Source organism: Periplaneta americana, chromosome 14, assembly GCF_040183065.1.
Source record: "Periplaneta americana isolate PAMFEO1 chromosome 14, P.americana_PAMFEO1_priV1, whole genome shotgun sequence".
Lineage (NCBI taxonomy): Eukaryota > Metazoa > Arthropoda > Insecta > Blattodea > Blattidae > Periplaneta > Periplaneta americana.
Genome location: NC_091130.1, coordinates 61860042 through 61882767, shown reverse-complemented (window position 1 = coordinate 61882767; position 22726 = coordinate 61860042). Strand labels below are relative to the sequence as shown.

At 35.4% G+C, this 22726-nt stretch overlaps 1 protein-coding gene across 1 annotated transcript; it reads right to left on the bottom strand.

The window, feature by feature from the left end:
• Window positions 1–7985: 7985 nt before the first annotated feature.
• Window positions 7986–17918, bottom strand: LOC138713361 (uncharacterized). Its single transcript, XM_069845393.1, has 2 exons — window positions 14962–17918; window positions 7986–10030 (listed from the first exon to the last, which is right to left on the bottom strand). The coding sequence occupies exons 1-2, from the start codon at window positions 17915–17917 to the stop codon at window positions 8808–8810; spliced, it is 4179 nt and encodes a 1392-aa protein (XP_069701494.1). The 5' UTR covers window position 17918; the 3' UTR covers window positions 7986–8807.
• Between the last annotated feature and the right edge of the window lie 4808 nt (window positions 17919–22726).

The following is a 22726-nucleotide window of genomic DNA, read 5'->3' as shown; positions in this document are numbered from 1 at the left end:
TCCATTGCAATTTTACCTAGCCTTATTTTTTTGTCTACCTAAATGTTTCAGTCTCTAATCTCCGGAAATAATGGCGGCGTTGTATTCCCCCTTGACTCACTGCGGATACAGTGGCATCAAAATGGGAATCCCAAACACAAGCTGATTTTGTAGAATAAAAATACATTCCGCCAACATTCTCGCCTCATAATCCCACCATATGTGTAACCAGAACAAAGCTGACAAGTGCGGTGAATGGAGCTCCTCGAACTCTATCTGTAGTGTAAAGGGCAACCTTCTGCCCTCAAGGATATAGACAGTAGAGGCCGCCAAATTAAAAAAAAAAATGGTAATTTTGACTTTCCAAATAGACTTTACTCTACACAAGGAGAACGAAGGGGCTCAAACATGCGCCCTTTTCACTGTAGCATCCCCGCATGTTTACTACTAATCAACAGTAAAATCGAGCAAATCCATTGCAATTTATCCTAGATACCAAAATACCAATAAATGCCAAATACCTCTATTCCGCCAACATTCTCGCCGCCATATCTCCACCGTATGTGTAGCGACAACAAAGTTGGTAAGTGCGGTGAATAGAGCTCTTCGAACTCTTATCTGTAGGGTAAAGGGCAACCATCTGTCCCCAGGCACATGGAAGGTAGAGGCAGGCAAAATTAAAAAAAATTGTAATTTTGACTTTCCAAAACAAACTTTACACAAGGAGTACGAAGGGGCTCACACACCAGTGCTTTTCACTGTAGCATCGCCGCATGTTTACTACTAATCACCAGTAAAATCGAGCAAATCCAGTGCTATTTTTCCGAGCCTTATTTTTGGCCTGCATAAAAGTTTCAGTCTCTAATCTCTGGTAATAATGGCGATATCGAGGAACAGGATGCGGTGTTGTATTCTGCTTCGACTCACTCCGGATACAGTAGCATCAAAATGGGAATCCGGGACACTCTGATTTTCGAGAAAAAAATACGAAAATACCAACTTCTATTCCGGCAACAATCTCTCTGCCATAACTCCGCCGTATGTGTAGTGAGAACAAAGCTGATAAATGCGGCAAATAGAGCTCCTCGAACTCTATCTGTGGTGTATGGAGCAACCCTTTGCTCCCAGGCATATGGCGAGAGAGAGAGGGGGGGGGGGAAGTGAGAGAGACGAAGAGAGAACAAGAGAGCAGAGATGGATGGAGAGAGAGATAGAGAGAGACCGAGAGAGAGAGTGCTATACGAGCAGATATCAGACAGAAAATCTATGAAAATAAATCCAGGATACTCAACTTTCATCGCAGTCTGCAAGATCCTGAACGTAGAATAACAAGATCCTCTTGCGGATATTGTTCCAGAAAAGTTCCATCTCTTGAAATTTGTTCCAGGAACATTCTTCAACATAGAGGTCATTTTCAACTTATTAGTGGATACTTTCTGATCAGCGACATTGAATGACCCCCAACAATCTCAAAAAATACTTGGTACTCCACTGTGCAACAAAATAGTGTTAGAAAAATAATTTCACATTCTCTAGGCATGCTATAACTCGATTCAATCATTTTTGCAAGCAAAATAATTAAGGAAGACAAAGTATGGTATGGGATGTATTATGTACTTCAATACCAACCTAACCTAAACCTGTCTGTTTTCAGTATTACATGGTTTATTTTTCTGATATCACATATTTTGCCTATTTTTGTTACATAAATATGTGTATATTTTACACCCTGATATTGCATAAAAATCCTAGCCCTAGTTATCAGCAAGAAAAACAACACTGTAATAACAGACATTAATCAAAACTAATAGTTCGTCACGTTACTACCATAAGGTGTATGCGCATTTTTTGGAGTTTTACAGAGAACAGAATGAAAAGTTCAGACAGCCGTGAAAAATCTAATTTTTATTCAATGGACTTGAAATTTCTCTCGATTGCTAATTGGATACAATTTTATTATCATTTTCACTGATGTCACAGAACTGTTTTCCTAAAAAATAAGCGAGATAAGACATTTTGGCACAAATATTGCTTATGTTTTTGGACATATGGTCCTGGCATTCTTACAAAAAACTATTAATTTCGCTCACTAAATAACTTTTTTATTGAGGAAATAGGTTTGCATTATAATTAGGAATGTCATGGTAGTTAATAATAAACAACATAACTACAGTATTATAAGTACAATGTATATTAGAAGAAAGTTGTTGCCTAGCTTTTCACATAAAGTCCTTAATCTGTCAATCTCTAAGTCTGGTTCTGGCAATTAGTAGACACTGACAGAGAGAGAGAGAGAGAGGGAGAGAGGAAGAAAGAGAGAGGGAGGGAGAGATCTTTTCTTCTCTAGAGAGAGAGAGAGAGAGATAGGCAGACAGACAGAGAGATATAGATAGATAGATAGATAGATAGATAGATAGATAGATAGATAGATAGATAGATAGATAGATAGATAGATAGATAGATAGATAGATAGATAGATAGATAGATAGATAGATAGATAGATAGATAGATAGATAGATATGTAGATATATAGATATAGACATTTAAATAGATAGATAGATAGATAGATAGATAGATAGATAGATAGATAGATAGATAGATAGATAGATAGATAGATAGATAGATAGATAGATAGATAGATAGATAGATAGATAGATAGATAGATAGATAGATAGATAGATAGATAGATAGATAGATAGATAGATAGATAGATAGATATGTAGATATATAGATATAGACATTTAAATAGATAGATAGATAGATAGATAGATAGATAGATAGATAGATAGATAGATAGATAGATAGATAGATAGATAGATAGATAGATAGATAGATAGATAGATAGATAGATAGATAGATAGATAGATAGATAGATAGATAGATAGATAGATAGATAGATAGATAGATAGATAGGCAGACAGATGGATAGATAGGTAGGTAGGTAGATATAGATAGATAAATAGATAGCTAGCTAGATAGACAGATAGGTAGATAGATAGATAGGTAGATAGATAGATAGATAGATAGATAGATAGATAGATAGATAGATAGATAGATAGATAGATAGATAGATAGATAGATAGATAGATAGAAATCTCCAGAAATAATGGCGATTTTGAGGAAGGGGTTGCGGTGTTGTATTCCCCTTTGATTTAGTTAGAACACGATAGCATCAAATTGGGAATCCCGAACACAAGCTGATTTTAGAAAAAAAAAATACCAAGGCTTTAAAGTAAGTTGCTTTCAAATTGATTTTACTAAGTTATTACAGAAATAGCTACAAAATATACTAAGTTACTAACGTGACAATATTCTTATAAATCAATCCGCGTTGGCCTTGTAATACTTCTTTAAAGAATGAATTTCACTAACAATTGTTTATTATGAAGAATAATGTCATGAAAAGCAACACAGTCCTCAGTGAAGAATGATTTTACAACAAGCATTGATTTTACTGTTTTTACAGACAATTTTTTTTTCACGTCAGTCCACAGAGTGTTCATGCGAGAAAATAATCTTTCGACACACGCATTTGTTCCAGGGATATACATAATGAACTCCACTAACTCTTCAAATTTGAGAGTTCTCCCTCAGTACTTTTAAAAAGATCCACCCAGACTTCATCTAAACGTTTAGTGTTGCAATCACTCGCCTTGAGAAATTAATAACTCGCAATAATATTGTTTCATAATAGTCCATCTATAGTCAGTCACCTGCAATGATGAAGTGCGATGTTTCTAGTTTGTAATATGGAATAGACATTGTAACTTTTCCGTTTTTTATAGTTTAGGACTCTAAAATACGGGACGGAAAGCTGTCCCGAAGACTTTGTTCAGGACAACGGGACGCATTAGCAAAAAACGGGACGATCCCATATTTTATGGGACATCTGGGAACCCTAATGTATAACTGAAAAAATTGTAAACCTAAACCTCGTACTTTGCTTTGTAAACGAAAACTTTATATTCTTATTCATTGTTCGATACACTCTTTTAACACATTGAATAACATTATGACATCTTTACTGTGTTAACTTTTGCAATTTACCTGGCCTAGGCTTCACACAATGAAGGATACCACTTCCAAACTAATCAGCCAGGTAAATTGCAAAAGTTAACACAGTAAAGATTATCATAAGCTACTCATTTATTTTCAATACATTTTTATCGTTTTGATAGCTACCAAATCTTGTCGCAGAATATTCTTTTTTTAAAATTTCATTATGTATTTTTTTAATATTAATTTACATTTTCTTTTTTGTTCATTTGAATTGATTAGGATGCTGATATTTTAAATCCAAGATTTGGACGGCTGTCATTTCGATGATAGTCTCTCCTAGGCCTAATAATTCAAATTGTTTATTTTTCACTCTACCAACAATTTATCACTAAGCCTCAAGGCATTTACTCTATTGTATCATGGTACTCTTTGTCGATGGCAACCTGTAGTGGTTACAGGAAGAAATTAAATCAAATCATTTATGCTAATAAGATGAAACTACGAGTGAAATTTAATAAGATTATTTAACGAATAAAATTAAATACCTAACTTGCAAAATCGAATTACTTACGTAAATGATAATTATTATCAAACACAGCAATAAGACATTATTATGTTTCCTTGTAATGAAGTTCAAAAACAAACTGTTGTCTGTCACGGCATACTGAATACTATTGCCAACTACTCGGAGCGGAAATACGAAACAACAATACTTAACCTAAAAAGTAAGATAAGCTGAAATGTTACATTAACAGAATAGAAACACGAAAGCTTTTGAAAAACATTTATTTATTACTTGACGTTACTGTTATTGAAAACGCAATTTTCAAAGTTAAATTTTGTTGGCATTTCTTGATTTTCTGTGATTGACACTGAAGTGGACTGAACTGAGCTGGAGGCAGAGGGATGTCCAGGAACTATATTTCCAGTATTGTACGAGGCGTCTTAACAGATAAGATACTTCCTTACAAAGCATCTTATCAAGAAACACAACTGTGATTGGTTGATTTTAAGGCGGTTCTGAAACGATTTTGGCCAATATAGCAAATTCATCCTATAAGTTGAACAGTCATTGTAATTTCAGTCTGAACTTTAGAAGATTTAAATACTCGGTCTGTGATCTGAAGAAATTTTGAAGTACTTCTACAATGGAACACTTGTCATTAAAGATCTGAAATTATTTATAAACACAGAAATCAAAATCTCTATAAGTTTTGACCAGATTTAATAGTAAACTCGAAAAATGTTGTAAAGAGAAATGATTCATGTTAATTGTTAATTTATATACTGGTACTTACTATGATGAAAGCTGGACTAACAAATTTCCAGCAAATCCGCCAGAATCGCACACAGTAATATAATAATAATAATAATAATAATAATAATAATAATAATAATAATAATAATAATAATAATAATAACTGCCTCCCATTGGAGGTAGCCCAGAAGGACTCAGTATACTCTCTTACATGAATTTTACAATATTAAATGCTTACATAAATTTTGTAGAAAGAAAATTAAAATAAACATAACTTATATGAATTATAAAATTAAGAAAAAAAATTAAACAGAGTGAATATGATGACTCAGAATTTGGCAAGAGCGTTTCAAAACTGAAGTTATGATGTCAGCAGTAAGTGTCTGTAGTAGTTCAAAAGTCTTCCTGAAGCTTTCAAATAGCTTGGGAATCACAACACGAGCTCCAATAAGAAGACCAATCACCTCAATGTCTTCAAGCTGGTATTTTGCTGTGAAGTAATCAACTGTTGGCAGATAAATGTTGATCTTTCCTTTATTGACATCCTCCGACTGGCTACTCCCCGTTTCAATCCTTATGGTAGGATCAATTATAATATCCTTTCTTGGTAGTCTGGGAATACGCTATGACGTCAATTGAAATTGAACAATATGTTCTGACGATTGTACTGTTTATTACTATGTGGGAAGAGTCAACGAATTTATTGTTAAGCACTGTTGTAGGTTTAGTTTCATTTTGGAGATGCCGATAAACTCACTGTATTATATAATATTAAGATAAGCACAGGTGGTAAACAAAAATTGATATTATAACTGTTGTAGGTATTCACGCTTCATTAGTAAAGTATGTCTCAAAATAAAATATACCATATCAAGGACTTCGTTGTAAATAAAAAATACGTTGTAAAGAGACTTTCTGGATGGCATAAAAATTATTTTTAAATTCCAAAATTTCGCGACACACTCCATGGGACTGTGTAACACACCGGTGGGAACCCTTGGCGTACTCAGTAATTGTATTGTATACTTTAACGATCTCAACACTGGTCAAGAGGACTTAAAATATAAACACTGGTCTTCAAATAATAATGCGTATATTTAGGTTGAAGATCAGTTTCAGACAATGATTAAAAAGTCACGGTTATGGGCAAGTCGAGTTAAAGATGGTAGCTTCACTAATAATAACCAAACAGTATTACAAGATTTACAATTTACAAGGCTTTGCATTTTTTCCAACGATATTTTATGAAATTTTTTAACTTTCTGTTATATGAAAAACAAGCCTACAAATTGTTGGCTGGATGTTGATCCAGATTTGAGACATGCACCAATTGATAACAAAGGTATATTCCAACTTTGAAATGTATCAAGAAGAAAACATTTCGTTAAATAATGAACTCGACTATATCAATATTGCAGGATTTGTCGTTTGTAATTATGGTAATAAATCTACATTGTTCATGTAAAAGAGCTTATCCCACAAAAGAAAATTTTTCAGAAACAGCTATAATTAAATTTTAGTACATTATTATTAGGCCTACTTATTTTATATGAAAGAATCTAAACATAATTGTCAAAAAACATATCTTCACGTTTTATAATAAAGTTTTAACTAATTACACTAATTACAAAAAAAGTCACATTTAAAAAATGGGGGTTAAGCTCTTTCACCTAAACACCATCGAAATGATGGATTGGGTATGTGCTAAGTGTAGAAGAAACACATAGAGTGAAGATTATGCTTCTGTATCCCAGTGGACCATCTCTATCATATGCTTATCACACAAGACCAGAGGAAAGACTGGAGAATGCTGGGTTTGCAGCTATGAATGATTGAAATAGATTTTAATTTAATAGAAATTATTATTCGTACACAAATGTGATTAAAATGCGGGGGGTATAAAACAAAAAGGTAATTGATAAGAAGAGGAACGCCATTTCGTAGTGCTTTAGCAATAACATGTTTAGTAAGACTCCTGGCTTTTGTTGCATTCAAACAATTATAAAATACGATAATTTGGTCCAGGGAGCATCCGTTTTTGGTGCAAAGCTAATTCGTTTGGTGTGTTTCTCAATTGAAATTACGAAATAGCGTTCCTGTGCTTAACATTTAATAACAAAAAATAGTTAATTTAGCATAATCTAATTCTAAAGAACTGAATTGTGGTATGAACTTTCTAATGAATCCAATTCTCTGTAATGACATTATTCATTACAATTTCAAACAACTCATTGATGCCATATCGATGTATGAATCATATTTAGCCTACTAATGGTGGGTTCTTGACTTCACTGGAGCCAGTTGTGTAGACCAATAATTTACCGACAGTTGTTGCTCAGGATGCACTATAGGAGGCTGGTCTACGCTACATCCGCGATGAGATGAGATGATGATGGAGATTTGTTGGGATGCCATAGGGAACTGAAGCTCCTGGAGAAAACTCCTGTATTATCAGGGCCATGGGATTGCCCAATACAAGTTATAAATCGGGGGCTCACCAGGGATCGAACCCAGATGCACAGGATTATAAGTCACTAGCACTAGACCACCATGACAGCATTTGTGAATCGTCAGTACTGTATTGTTGTCTAGAGGCTAGGCCTCATGGCATGAGGAAGCATTTATGAAGTGGTTAACAAAAAGATTATGATGATTAGGGCTAGGATTTTGATGACCTATAAATCATGAAAAAATGTCCTAAAAACAATGCATTTATGACCTAAAAATCTTTCAAAAATGCCCTGAAATACATAATTGGTTTAGTAGGAAAAGAGGTTTTGTACTAAATATTTAGATCAGTAATAAAATTAAATTATAGTACCAACATTCGAGTTTATTTAATTTTACATATTTTTTTTTCTAAGTAGTACACTTTAATTAATTATTTTACCTGATGTAGTTTCCATGTAGTTCACCATAAGGCCACTCTTATCCGGAACTAGCAGCTATAGAGGAGTCTATATTGAAGGGGTGGTTGAACTGACCCATTACCTGGGGTGTACTACGTTAAAATGGCAGTATTTGTGTAGAAAAACGATTGAAATATTATACAAAATAATGGGTATTAATGGACAAAATATGTAGAGAAAATATCAAAGAAAAAAAACATTATTTTACATCAATAATTGAGATTTATGGCCAAAATTAAATGAAAATGTCTAAAAAAATGACCGAATAAAACAAAAAATGCTCTTATGAGTTGAAACAGGCAAAAAAAATGCCCTAACAGATATGTCTTAAAACACTCAGTTTATGATATAACGTATAAATAATGAAGCAGCAGTGTTTCTGGCTTACTAGAAAAAAGATGCAATTTCATCAAAATCCTAGCCCTAATGATGATAATGATAATGATGATATAAAATTGAATACCAGTACTTTAATAACAAAGGTGCTAAGAGTCAAAATAATGAATCTGAGTCAATGTAGGAAACTGTGTATTAAAATGTGTTCTGTACATACAATAAGATTTTACAAAGCATAGTGATGAATTCACGAATGGAAGTGCTGCTATTGGGTGCTCCAAATGTGAATGCGCCTTTTACAGATAATCCTTAGTAATTCTTAATGACTAAAAGAAATCAGATGCCCTTGGTCGACGACGAGGGGCTCTTGAATTGTTGACAGAGCAAATGTTAAATGCTGTTGCAAGATCGGAAATTATTTTTTGTTCATTAACATTGTCAGTAGTCATAGTAGTGTTATTTGTGGTAGCAACACTCATGGATGTGCCAGATGTCGGAATTATGCTCCTTGATGCACCCATGTTAAAGCTGAAACTGGGGGTAGTGGTGGCCATGCCGAAACTTGACGATGATGTTGTGTTCCTGGATGCTGCTGTGGTACTCGGAATAGTGGTTGTAGCACTTGTTATGGATCCGAAGATGTTGTGGATCTCCTTTGAAGCAGTTGTAGTGACTGGTCCTTTATTACTGGTTTTCAAGTTCGTTCCAAATGAGGGCGGGCCCTTGGCCAGTTCCTTGAACTTCTCTCTAAACTCAACATTGGCAGGTGGTTTTGGGGGCCTGGTTTCACATACCTGACACTTTTTCCATGAAAATGGGTTCCCATCTCGACAAGTGCAAGTGTTCGGGGTATTAGTTATAGGTTTGAAACCAGAGGGCTGCACTGGCCGAATAGCCTCTTTAATCTGAGTTGAGTTCTGTTGCCCTGTTCCTGCTGGTTTCTTGAATTCAGCTCCAGATCCAAAATTGACAGGTTGTTTTATGGGTGATTCTGTTCCGGTATCCAGACGTGGCCTGTTGGTGTCACATACCGGACACTTTTTCCATGAAAATGGGTTCTTCTCTCGACAAGTGCAAGTGTTCTGGGTATTAGTGAAATCAGAGGGCTGCACTGTGGACTTCCCTGGAGGCCAAATAGTTTCTTGAGTCCCATTCTTCTGCCGTGCTCCACACGTGTTGCAGACAGCAGCACTGCTCAGATTCTGCACATGGCAGTACATGCACTGCCATGTTTCCACTGGTTTCTTCAATTCAGCTTCAGACCCAAAATTGACAGGTGATTTTATGGGTGGCACTCTCCTGGTAACCAAATTTGGCCTCACAGTTCCACGAGGAAATTTGGAGGTACTGATAACAGAATGAGTGCTTGCAGTAGGAGGAACTACGGAATCAAATCTTGGAAGAGATGTAGCTGGTAATGAAATGTTGGGGAGGTTTACTTCTTCGACAGTTCCATCATCCACGTCCATCCCCATGCCCTTTGTAGTTAAATCACTCTGTGATCTCACCAAAGGAGACTTGTGAAGCTTCAGCCCAGCATTACTCACAGCTACAACACACAAAATGGTCGATACATTTATTCAAGTAGTTGGCACATACTTTCTCAAACATTCTGCAGTTCTTTCCAAGTTATCAATAACATCTCCATTCCAGTTTATTCTCTATAATTATCTATCCAAAAATACACACATATAAATAGAGAGCGGAATTTAGGCAAAAACCTATTTTTTTCCTTGATACATACAGGCTTGAGATTTAATAATTACATTTTATGCTCGACCATGCCCAAATGTAGTAATTATACACCTGGTAGCAGTCCTTTAATGCATGTCATTAAAGTACACCTATTCATTAAAGTTCAGGTTTTCGATTATTCTCGGATATGCAATCGAAAGACAACTAGGGAAACGTCACGGAGGCTGGAAATCCAATACTGTCGCAGAAGGTTATGTTCTGTTACTATAATAATTAGCGTTAATTGTAAATAATATTCAAATAAATTCAATTTGTCGTCTCGTTTTTCAATTCTAAATCAATTTCCAGGTTATATCAAAATTAATGTTCATGTTATTCTCTAGATTATATCAAGGTCAATGACACATTCGTTCATTGGAAAAAATCAATACTTTCGCGTCTGCGCACATCTCACAATTTAGGTCAGTTCTGCTCCTCACTTACATAACCATAACATGAATACTTATGAATAATTTCAAGTTAGAAATATGGTCGAGCACAAAAAGTCGTATGAAACTTGCCTATAATGGTAATTAATATGTTCGTATGAAAATTATGAAACTCGCTTGCACTCGTTTCATAAACAAACATACTCGCATCTTAATTACTACCATTATAGGCTTGTTGCATAATGTACTATTTCATGCAAATATAGGTATAAATAAATGGGTTTTATAGTGTCTAAAATGTCTATTTCGATGTTAGTGCCTATTTTTAAGTTTTTTAAATTTTTGCATATTTTTGAAATTCATACTGGAGTAAGACAAGGCTGCAGCCTTTCACCGTTTCTATTTATTATATGTGTATAAATAATTAGAATCAAATTTCACTAATATAGGATCAAATAATTAGAGAATGGAAACAATTGCCTCATGGATATATACACTTCAGTAGACATTTACAACTAGATTCATTACTTTTTGCAGACGATTTAGTTCTGGTGGCATCCTCAGAAGATGAATTACAACGTTCAATTTTTAATTTTAATAAAATTGGAATTAAATATGATATGAAAATCAATAAAGAAAAAACTAAAATTATGGCCTTCTGCCAAAAATACCCTGTGCCTAGCAAAATATGTTTAGATTAAAAAATATTAGAAAGGATAAGTTATTTTACATATCTTGGATACACATTATCTTTTTTCGATGAAGTAGACATTTCACAGAAAATTTCTAAATGCACCAAAACAATGGGAATAATTAACACCATTATGAAACCTTCCCTAGTACAAAGTCATACTAGAATTCGCCTATACAAGACCTTGGCGAGACCTGTATTTTGTTACGGCAATGAGGCGTGGACATTGAGGAAGAAAGACGAAAGCAGAATAACGGCTAATGAAATGAAATTTATGAGATATACAGCGGGATATACGAAATGGGATCACAAACACAATGAAGATGTAATGGAAGAATTACAAGTAGAACCTGTAATTAATCACATAAAACATTATCAGAACAACTGGATAAATCATCTGCATCGCATGCATAGAGATAGAATCCCAAAAGTCATGCTCCACTATCGTCCAAATGGGAAGAGATCTCTCGGTCGTCCAAAGAAGCACTGGATTGAAAATTAAACTGTGAGATCGTAACAGGCCATTTGGTCTAATACTTGAAGAGAAGAAGAAGAAGAAGAAGAAGAAGAAGAAGAAGGAGGAGGAGGAGGAGGAGGAGGAGGATGAGAAGAAGAAGAAGAAGAAGAAGAAGAAGGAGGAGGAGGAGGAGGAGGAGGAGGAGGAGGATGAGAAGAAGAAGAAGAAGAAGAAGAAGAAGAAGAAGAAGAAGAAGAAGAAGAAGAAGAAGGAGGAGGAGGAGGAGGAGGAGGAGGAGGATGAGAAGAAGAAGAAGAAGAAGAAGAAGAAGAAGAAGAAGAAGAAGAAGAAGAAGAAGAAGGAGGAGGAGGAGGAGGAGGAGGAGGAGGATGAGAAGAAGAAGAAGAAGAAGAAGAAGAAGAAGGAGGAGGAGGAGGAGGAGGAGGAGGAGGATGAGAAGAAGAAGAAGAAGAAGAAGGAGGAGGAGGAGGAGGAGGAGGAGGAGGATGAGAAGAAGAAGAAGGAGAAGAAGAAGAAGCATATTTTTCGTAACTGTTTACTGATTTTCTTAACATTCTGTACCATTCACATTCCAAGACAGATAACAACTCCTTCCTAGCAGTGAACAACACAATAGAGAAGTACCTCTGGGCCACCCCTTCTCATTCTTACAATATTTCAATCCTAAAATTCCAACTTTCAACTGGCCTGGGTGGTGTAGTCGGTATAGCGCTGGTCTTCTGTGCTTGAGGTTGCGAGTTCGGTCCTGGCCCAGGTCAATAGCTTTTAAATGTGCTTAAATGCGACAGGCTCATGTCAATAGATTTACTGGCATGTGAAAGAACTCCTGCGCGACAAATTATTATTATTATTATTATTATTATTATTATCATCATCATCATCATCTTTCCTCTGTCAACAATTTAACACAAACTCGCTGGGTTGTACTCGAATAAGCATTCTCTTACATTCCAAGACAGATAACAACCCCTTTCTCTTTTCTCACCATTTGTAAGTACAGCAGTGAGTGATACAATTGCCACAATAGGTGCTGGTCATCTACTGTGAAGCAAACTATGGAAATGTGATTAGTGAATGAAAAACACTCTTATATTAGTGACATTCTTTAACAAAAAAAGCCTATTTTTTATTTTATGGAGCCTAAATAAAGGAGTTTAAGAGCCTATTTTAGGCGCCTAAAATGCTACTTTTTACGGTCTAAAATTCTGCTCTCTACATATAAATGAAAACATTTCACTGTGTACTCAAATAAGAAGACACTTTCATTTTCTACATTGCAAACAAAAGCGTGTTTTTATAATCCCAAGCAAGATATCCGTTTTATTTTAAGTACCTACTGTACAGTAAAACTTCTTTTATATAGTGTGCACTAATGCGTTTTTCATACTTATTCGTTTTTTTTTCTGAAATTCTGTCAAAATTCCCATACCTTCCATGTTAATTTATTTTGGTTATATGTTATTCGTTTATGCATTTTTCGAACTTACACTTTCATATTTTAAACTTCAGGACATGTGCAACATCATTTATAATTTATACATTTGAAATCAATTTTGTTCAAAATTAGGTTTGCTGTGAAAGTGGAAGAACGCGAAAATTCAACACATCATGTTCATTGTTAAGATGCGACCCACTTTGAAATTCATGTAAATTCAAATCTGCCCATGCTTGCCTCCAACAATCTTATATCCTTTAATGATATTGTTACTGCATTGGAACCAGTGAAACATTTTGTAACACTCTGTGATGTACTGTAACTGAATAAATTATGGAACAGTAGGCTTACTCAAAATATAACTAAGGAAGATACTATTGAAGAGCTTTGTGTGGCGTGTGGCATTGTATGGACATTACGACGAAGTGAAGAGAAGCAACTAGAAGCATTTAAAATATGGATATGGAGAAGAATGGAGCTTGTGAAATGGACAAACAGAATGAGAGATGAAGCTGTGTTGGAAACAGTAGGTGAAGAAAGAATGAAGCTGAAAATGATCAGGAACAAAAAAAAAAAAAAGGAATTGTTTGGGTCACTGGCCGAGAAGAAACTGCCTACTGAATGTTGCACTGGAAGGAATGGTGAATGGGAGAAGAGTTTGGGGCAGTGGAAGATATCATATGATAGACGACATTAATATATATGGTTCATATGCAGATACTAAGAGGAAGGCAGGAAATAGGAAAAATTGGAGAAAGCTGGATTTGCAGTAAAAGACCTGCTATTTGGCAGAACACTATGTATATATTAGAGCATCGTTTATTTCTCAAGAGCAAACACTTCAAAATAACTCGACTTTCTAGCAAAATTATCCAATGTTGTTCGAAATCACACTGTAAGAACAAGGTAAGTCAAATTCGTAAAATTTTCTGGATTGAAGTTTAAAATGTAATATATCAACTAGCTTTGGTTCTGAGCAGCTAAAATGTCTACAAATAATCTTAGAGTCTTCAGGAATATGTGTTATAAATTTGACTACTGCATTATAGTCTCAAAGGTGGCGTAACTGTGAAGTTTTAAATTTCTCTTGTGAAAATTTTACTAAATTTATTCAACTCAATCCCCTCATATAGTCTTGAAATGCTATTTCTGTTTTTTATTCATTCATACTGTAGTTTGCTCCCCAGGGCAGGTCTTTCACTGCAAACTCAGCATTCTCCAGTCTTTCAGATGTATTTAAATGTGATTTAAATTATTTTTACATTTTTTTCACATGTTTTTCTTTTCTTTAGACTGCAGCTATGGAAGCAAGAGATGGAAATAAAATATTTTTAATTTGAGGTGCACAGTTATGTTAGATTGTAGTTAAAAATCCTGAACTTGCAATTGAAAAATGTGAAATTATCTTAAATTGGACAGATGAAATGCACACTTGTCCTAAATTTTATTTCCAAGGGTCCAAGGAAAGAACTTGCTAAGTCACTGTTTGTTTATTTTTGTTTTTTGGTCCCATCTGCTAGGTCATAAAGTGAACTGACTTTTCTAGTAAATCAGAATGGCAAAAAGTCTGCAGTGTAACATGGTAAATTAAACTAAATGAGATGTAAATTCATATTGTCTTATGGGTGTATTATGGTTAACAAATGCTCCTCTGAAAAATTTAAGTAAAGTGACTTAGCATGTTCTTTCCATGGACCCTTCAAATTAAGAAAATTTAACGAAAGTTGAGATAATTTCAATGATGTATAATTACCAGAGGCACTTCCTTTATTGGCTGCTCCAGATGTGAGTGCCGTCTGTCCAAGACTAGGGACACTTGAATTGCTAGCAGAGCCAGAGTTAAATCCTGTTGCAGGATTAGAAAATCCAGCGCCAAAATTTGGAGTGCTGCCAAACCCAGTAGTCATAATCGTTATGTTACTTGTGGCAGGAAGAACACTTGTGTATATGCCGGCTGTGCCATATACCGGAATTGTGCTCCTTGCAGCACCAGTGATGTCCATGCTGAAACTTGGCAATGATGATATGCTGCTGAATGCCGGTGTGGTAGTGACAGCAGTGGTTGCAACACTTGTTATGGATCTAAAGTTGTGTGCCATCTCTTCTGAAGCAATTGTAGTGACTGAAGCTTTATTACTACCGCCAAATGGGTTAGACTGGGCAAAGTTCAATGTAAATGGAGTTGAGGTTTTCAAGCTTGTCTCAAATGAAGGCGTGGACGAGATAGTGGTGGTGGGCTGTCCAAACGGAATGCCAGAAGAACCTCCAAATGTCTCCGACGATTTTGGTACACCAAAAGAAAACCAATTTGAGGCAGATGTGGTTGTGGCAAGAGACACTGGGGCACCAGTCATGGATGTCGTAACAGTTGTGATAGGTGCAGAAACTGTTGTAGTAACAGTGTTAGTGACTAGCCTTTTATTACTACCGCCACATGGTTTAGACTGGGCAAAGTTCAATGTAAATGCAGTTGACGTTTTCAAACTTGTCCCAAATGAAGGTGTGGACGAGGTAGTGGTAGTAGGTTGTCCAAATGCAATACCAGAAGTACCTCCAAATATGTTCGACGATTTTGGTACACCAAAAGAAAACCAATTTGAGGCAGATGTGGTTGTGGCAAGAGACACTGGGGCACCAGTCATGGATGTCATAACAGTTGTGATAGGTGCAGAAACTGCTGTAGTAACAATATTAGGGACTGGCCCTTTATTACTACCGCCACATGGTTTAGACTGGGCAAAGTTCAATGTAAATGCAGTTGACGTTTTCAAACTTGTCCCAAATGAAGGTGTGGACGAGGTAGTGGTAGTAGGTTGTCCAAATGCAATACCAGAAGTACCTCCAAATATGTTCGACGATTTTGGTACACCAAAAGAAAACCAATTTGAGGCAGATGTGGTTGTGGCAAGAGACACTGGGGCACCAGTCATGGATGTCGTAACAGTTGTGATAGGTGCAGAAACTGTTGCAGTAGCAATGGTAGTGACTGACCCTTTATTACTACCGCCACATGGTTTAGACTGGGCAAAGTTCAATGTAAATGCAGTTGACGTTTTCAAACTTGTCCCAAATGAAGGCGTGGACGAGGTAGTGGCAGTAGGTTGTCCAAATGCAATACCAGAAGTACCTCCAAATATGTTCGACGATTTTGGTACACCAAAAGAAAACCAATTTGAGGCAGATGTGGTTGTGGCAAGAGACACTGGGGCACCAGTCATGGATGTCGTAACAGTTGTGATAGGTGCAAGGACTGTTGTAGTAACAGTGGTAGTGACTGCCGCCATTGTATTGCTGGACGTGAAACTGAAGCTGGAAGTGGTTGTACTTGGTTGCACTGAGCTGAAATTAGCAACACCTGGTATTGCTGCCCCAAAATTGATGGCAGGTTTTATAGTGTCGACAGTTTTCGTTGTTGAACTAGGCTTTTTTGTGAATTCAAATGCAAATGAAACTTTTTTATTATGAGACTTTTCTTTAGATTTCTTGTTTTCCAGAGTACCTACAGGTTTAATCAATTCTGAATTTTCTTCTAGCTCATTCAGTTTTTGACTTTTTGTTTTCGTAACTGTATCACGTGAATCGGAAGACTGACTTCCTTTTGGCACTTCAGATTGTCTCTTATCTTTATTTGGTGGTAATTTGGAAGTCTGTTTAATTCCAAATGAAGATGTGCCTTGCTGAAGTGAGCTTGTATCTGTAGGTTTTGCCACAACACTTGAAGTTGCAGTTGTTAAAACTTGACTCCCAGAACTAACACTAGCAGTAGTAGTGCTACTGCTTCCTCCAGTGGTGGTGGGTATGGGAGTTGTTGCAAACGAGGACGGTGGTGGAGTCCCACCAAACAGGGTAACCCACATCTTACCCAGAGATGCCTTGGCATTCCTACCAGCTTCATCATTACTGTACTGGAATGGCTTAGAATAGCTCTGCCCTGGTGTACACTTGCTGCAGACAGCAGCACTGCTCAAGTTCTGCTCATGACAGGACGTACACTCCAATGTGTCAGGTGACATCTTGACTTCGACGTCAGAACTTACTTGTACAGGTGTACTAGAACTCACCGATCCTGCCGATGAGTGAGGTATCTCGCTTGCAGCAAATTTGGTTTCATCGCTTTTGTTGCAGATCTTTTGTGTTCCACATTCCCAAGTTTCGGGAGACGCCTTCAACTTATCTAACGACACACTGCTTGAACTAGCCTCATTTAAATCGTCTTTATCCGTGGATTCCACCTTTTTATCCAAGATGTTCGCAACACTTTCAGTTTTCATTTCTGTGGCTGGCTCCACATCAAAACACATTTCACTGTTATCACCTTTCTCTGTTCCCGAAGAACGTAAATTACTGTCTTTGTCCGATACGAACTGTATTGCAGGTGAAATGACACAATTACTTTCGTTATTATTTGTTATGGTAGTGTCCTTATGTTCTGCAACACTGAGGGGATTACTGATCGTGAATTTGTCTACAGATGAACATGTTTTTGTATCTTCTGTTACAGTAATGGGGGAAGCAGATTCGAAGGTATTGACAACAGGAGTGCTTGCAGCAGAAGGAAATACTAAATCAAATTTTGTAGGAGGTGTAACTGGCAATGAAATGTTAGGAAGGTTTACTTCTTCGACTGTTTCCTCATTCAATTCCATCTTCATGCCCTTTGTCTTACCACCACATCTTCTGGTCTTCTCAGCATCATCATATCTACACATAGACAAATAGTAGGCCTATATTACATACCAAGAACTGTGAGACTTACATGATCGAGAATGCAGGGCCGACATTTCGAGATCAGATAAGTCGCTTACAGTTGCGTATAGTGAATAACTTTTTGCAATACTTGAAATAATGTAAAAAGTAATAACAAATCAAAATTGCATTTCTAAATTTCGCAATAGATTTATTAATTCAAACACATGACTTGGTTGCTATGTTACTTGTTTATGTATCAGAATTTAATGTCTGAATGTTTAATAGTTATGAAGCAGTTAAATTCGACTAAAATATTGTAAAAATGGGTGAAATTGATGAAGCATGTGCATCACTTTTACCGAAAAAATCAAAGGAAAGATATGAAGTAGCTTACAATTCTTTTCGAAAGTGGTGTTTAGATAAAAACGTTAATACTCATACCAATGCGACTGTGTTATTGGTATATTATCTTGAGAAATCTAAAAAAAATTATATCTCCAACAAGCTTATGTTGCGATTATTGAATGTTACAATTAACTATCTCTGTAAATAGAATCTATTCTTAATGTTGACAACATGTCAAATTGCACATTTCACATTACAATCAATAAGTAATCCCATGCATTTGTAGACTTTGGTAAAGATCCATTAATTCAAGGTTTGGTTGTTAGGTTACTATTCTTTTGGGTACTACGTCATTTTCAACTCGAACTGTAAGTATTTCAGACCTGTTCAAGAATATTGTTGCCATGGCAATTAAGAAATTAATTGTAAATTTTACTTTCACTGTCATATCGCTGGCTAAATGTTACAGGGGTGTATGTAGTAATATGTTAGTTTTGAGATACAAGAAGTTGAAATTTTAGACCTTCGGTACTTGGTGTCAGAATATTATTCCTTCGTTATTTCTATTACATCTTAAAGTTAATTGAAAATACCGAAGTTTTGTTGCATTACATTCTTAGAATTCAAGTTTTTAAGGAAGTTATTTTATATTACATTTCAACATTGAACCTTGTAATTTTAAACATGTATTTTATTTAAGGGGATGCGCTACTGAAAAATGACCGTTTTTGAAGAAATGTCAGGTTTTTTTTATTTTACTCTTCATATGCTAAATTCCAATGCCCCATTACCACAACCTGTGTTTCAGCTATAATATGCACTATAAAAAACATAGAAAACTCTTGTTTTAGATTCCAAAAAACAGTTTCCAAAATAAACGTGTTATTTTCAAATTTTATTTTTAAAAGAGTTATTTCTTGACTTAGATCATTGAAATTTTCTTGATTAATTCATAATCATGATCATAATATGCCGTTAAAATTTCAATACATTACCTCTTAAAATGTAGAAACTAGAAAATTCAGTAGTGCATCCCCTTAATAGCACAAAGTTGTATGTCAGGGTTCTGCATTAAGATCATTTATAATATAATATTCAAGGATTACAGAGGATAAGTATATAAAACACAGGGGTTTAATTTTCATTACCTATATTGTAATGCAAAATTGGAAATATAATAAAGGCTTATTTATTTTAATTTTTATGAAACAAAAACGTGAGTGATGACTGAAATCTGAGAACTCAAGAAATTGTTTGAAATATGAACAGTTATTTTAGTTACAAATTTAAGTTGATCATTACTTTCTGACTTGGAAATAATATAGATAAAATTCTTTGAAACAAAGATATGAAAATAACATACGGTAACCTATATTGGTATGCATACTTACACAAAGTGAACTAAACTAGTATCTTAAGATGCTGAGTGAAACAAACTAATAATTTATTCTGTTTTTAGTATTCCTTTAACTTAATATTACAGCATTATAATAATACATTTAATTATTACATTACGACATACAATTGCAAGAAAGGTATGAAAATAATATAACATAATATATTAGTATGCACACTCATACAAAATGAATAATAAAATTAACATCTCAAGAAATTGAATGAAACAAAGTAATGATACAGCTCTCAGTACTGCTACAGATTAATATTATATCATCACAATACAAAGAAATAATAACATGAAGTGAAGACAATACAAAAGCTACATCTACAAATCTCATTTTCATACAAACTGAACAGCACCACAACATTTTCTTGTAGGAAATATAAACATAATAAATTTTGCTATCAATCTGCTAACTTAATATGTTTATATAACATGAGAGGAAATGAATCAGTGGAATTAATTGATTTAGGTGTTTCCTTTATTCTCTTTGGCCCCTTCTTAATTAGGTTTCAAAGAAGGATCTATCAACCTCGGGCATATATTTGAGCATTGCTTTGAAAGATTTGACCTTATTATCTGCCAGTTTTGTTAGGATTTTGGCTGGTTTTGATATTGGAATTATTCCAAACTCGGTGGATTTTCTCGATACCATTGTTAAATATTTCACATTAACATCATTATACTCCCTATCACTATGGCATTCCTTCCATTGTAAAAATGTGAGTGACTGAGAGAATTTAAGGGCTGCTACTTTTATAATTGAACAGTTTAAAGCATGCTTGAAAGGCATGACCATTATTTCATTTGTGACAACACCAGAAGTTGCTTCTTCCGTACCAATGGCAATAACAATGGAATTAGGCTGCTCGGGCTCTTCATAATTGAGGAGCGTTTTTTCAAAAGTCGATAGATGCAGAAATCAAGATTTTACAGAAATTACATTTTTTAATTTAAACATACAAATATTTATTTACAACAACAATTTTCACAAGAAGCATTCTTTGTTCTGAGGCAATGGAAGAAGATTTGAAAAATATAGGCACTTTTTTTTATTACCTGTTAATTATATGCACAAAAAATAAGAATTTTTGCAAAAGTCGATAGATGCACTCTATCTTCATATGAATCTCATTGCAACACCAATAAAATTGAAGAAAATTATTAGTTTCAACACAAAAATACAATTTTGTCACTAAAGTCTAATGGGACACATCTGCTAGAATGGTTGTGTAGAAGTCCTTGGCCTCTCCTGTTACTTCAAAATACTGCATGAGTTTCTTAACGTCATTCTTTTTTTCTTTTGACACCATGTTGACTTCTGGAAGAACCGGGGAGTTTAACATACTACTGCATGTCTTAATTCTTGGTTTTAGCACACACTGTCACTGGACACGCTGTATATGTGTTCTGCACTGTAACAGAAACATTACGATGTTTTCCCAAAGTTTTACTGTAAGTGATCACTCGCTGTGGGGCCATCTTAAATGGTAGTGTCGATCTTAACACCTTTTGAGCACTCGACTCCATGATTTTCCAGTCCTTGTTGAGATTCTTGACTGTGCCATGATTTTCTAGTATCTTGTGGTAGCCATTGGGAGTCAATATGTCTTCCATTCTCCTGTAGTCCACACCTGTGGAGTAACGGTTAGCACGTCTAGCCGCAAAACCAGGTGGCCTGGGTTCGATTCCTGGTCGGGGCAAGTTACCTGGTTGAGGTTTTTTCCGGGGGTTTTCCACAACCCAATATGAGCAAATGCTGGGTAACTTTCGGTGTTGGACCCCGGACTCATTTCACCGGCATTATCACCTTCATCTCATTCAGACGCTAAATAACCTAAGCTGTTGATAAAGCGTCGTAAAATAACCTACCAAAAAAAAAAATACCATTCTCCTGTAGTCTTTTTCTATTTTTCCGAAAACACGATCTGGAGCCATATAACTATGACCGCTTATCGGAAAGAAATGAATAATGCGAGTAAAAAATATTGCTTTGCTTTAAAAAAGCCATGAGAGTAGCCATCATAATGCTATTCTTGTTCTGACAAGAATCTGAAAATAGATGAATGGTGGACGTGGCATTAGTTGCGGATTTTTTTTCAAGATTAAATAAAAAATCTAACAACGCAGATGCGACTTGATTGCATCCCCTTGATGACTGGGTCTCCAACCAAGTATAGAATGAAATGTCCTTAATTTCTTGTGTGTTTGAATGTATCATAACACAGAGGTTGTAGAGCCATACTTGTCTTGCGTAGAACACTTCGCTCACTGATAATTTCGGCAGAGGTTGATTTTGTTGCAAGTCAAAACATATCTTTATCACTTCTGAATTATCATATTTCATAATTTTGTAAAACTTGTCTGCACGGAGTTTATGTAATCTATATTGGGTCCTGAGTTCATTTTTTTTCACCAAGTCTGTCTCTGCCTTTATTTGGAATAGGCCTATCTTGCAGGTTCAGCAGGAATCAGTATGTGGAGTTCTAAATGACAGGTTGAAATAACTGTAAAATATATGTTTATACTTCGAGAGTGAGCAAGTCTCAAGTAGTCCCAAGTTTTTTCTTTTTTTACAGAAATTTGTCCACATTTTTTTAACAGAGAGTTCTGGAGGCAGATATCCCCTACTATATTTTCTCCTGGTATAGTGGCTCTCTCTGCATTTATACATCTTTATATCATTTTTAACAGCTATTGTAAGATTCTCATGCTTCTTACCTGCAGTATTTCCTCCTCTATTTTCCCTTGGTGACTGTCCTGTAGAATAGAATCTATTTGCCAGAAGAGAATAATCGGTCCTTTGAGAAACCAGTTATGCCTTGGAAACTTGACGCGCAAACAGGGATTATCTGTCCATCTGTTTGCCTGATACTGTATTTAATTGACACACTTTGTTTTCTTTTCGAAGACTCTGTATTCACCACCCTACGCTTTGGTGATGTAATGGTCATGAATTTAATAAGTAATTTGTCCTGATCTATTTTGCATAAAGTCTTAAATTTATTGTGAAATACACTAATGTCATCAAAGGTTAACTCTGCCACTTTACACTGCTTACTTCCTTTAGCTTTTGGATTGGAAG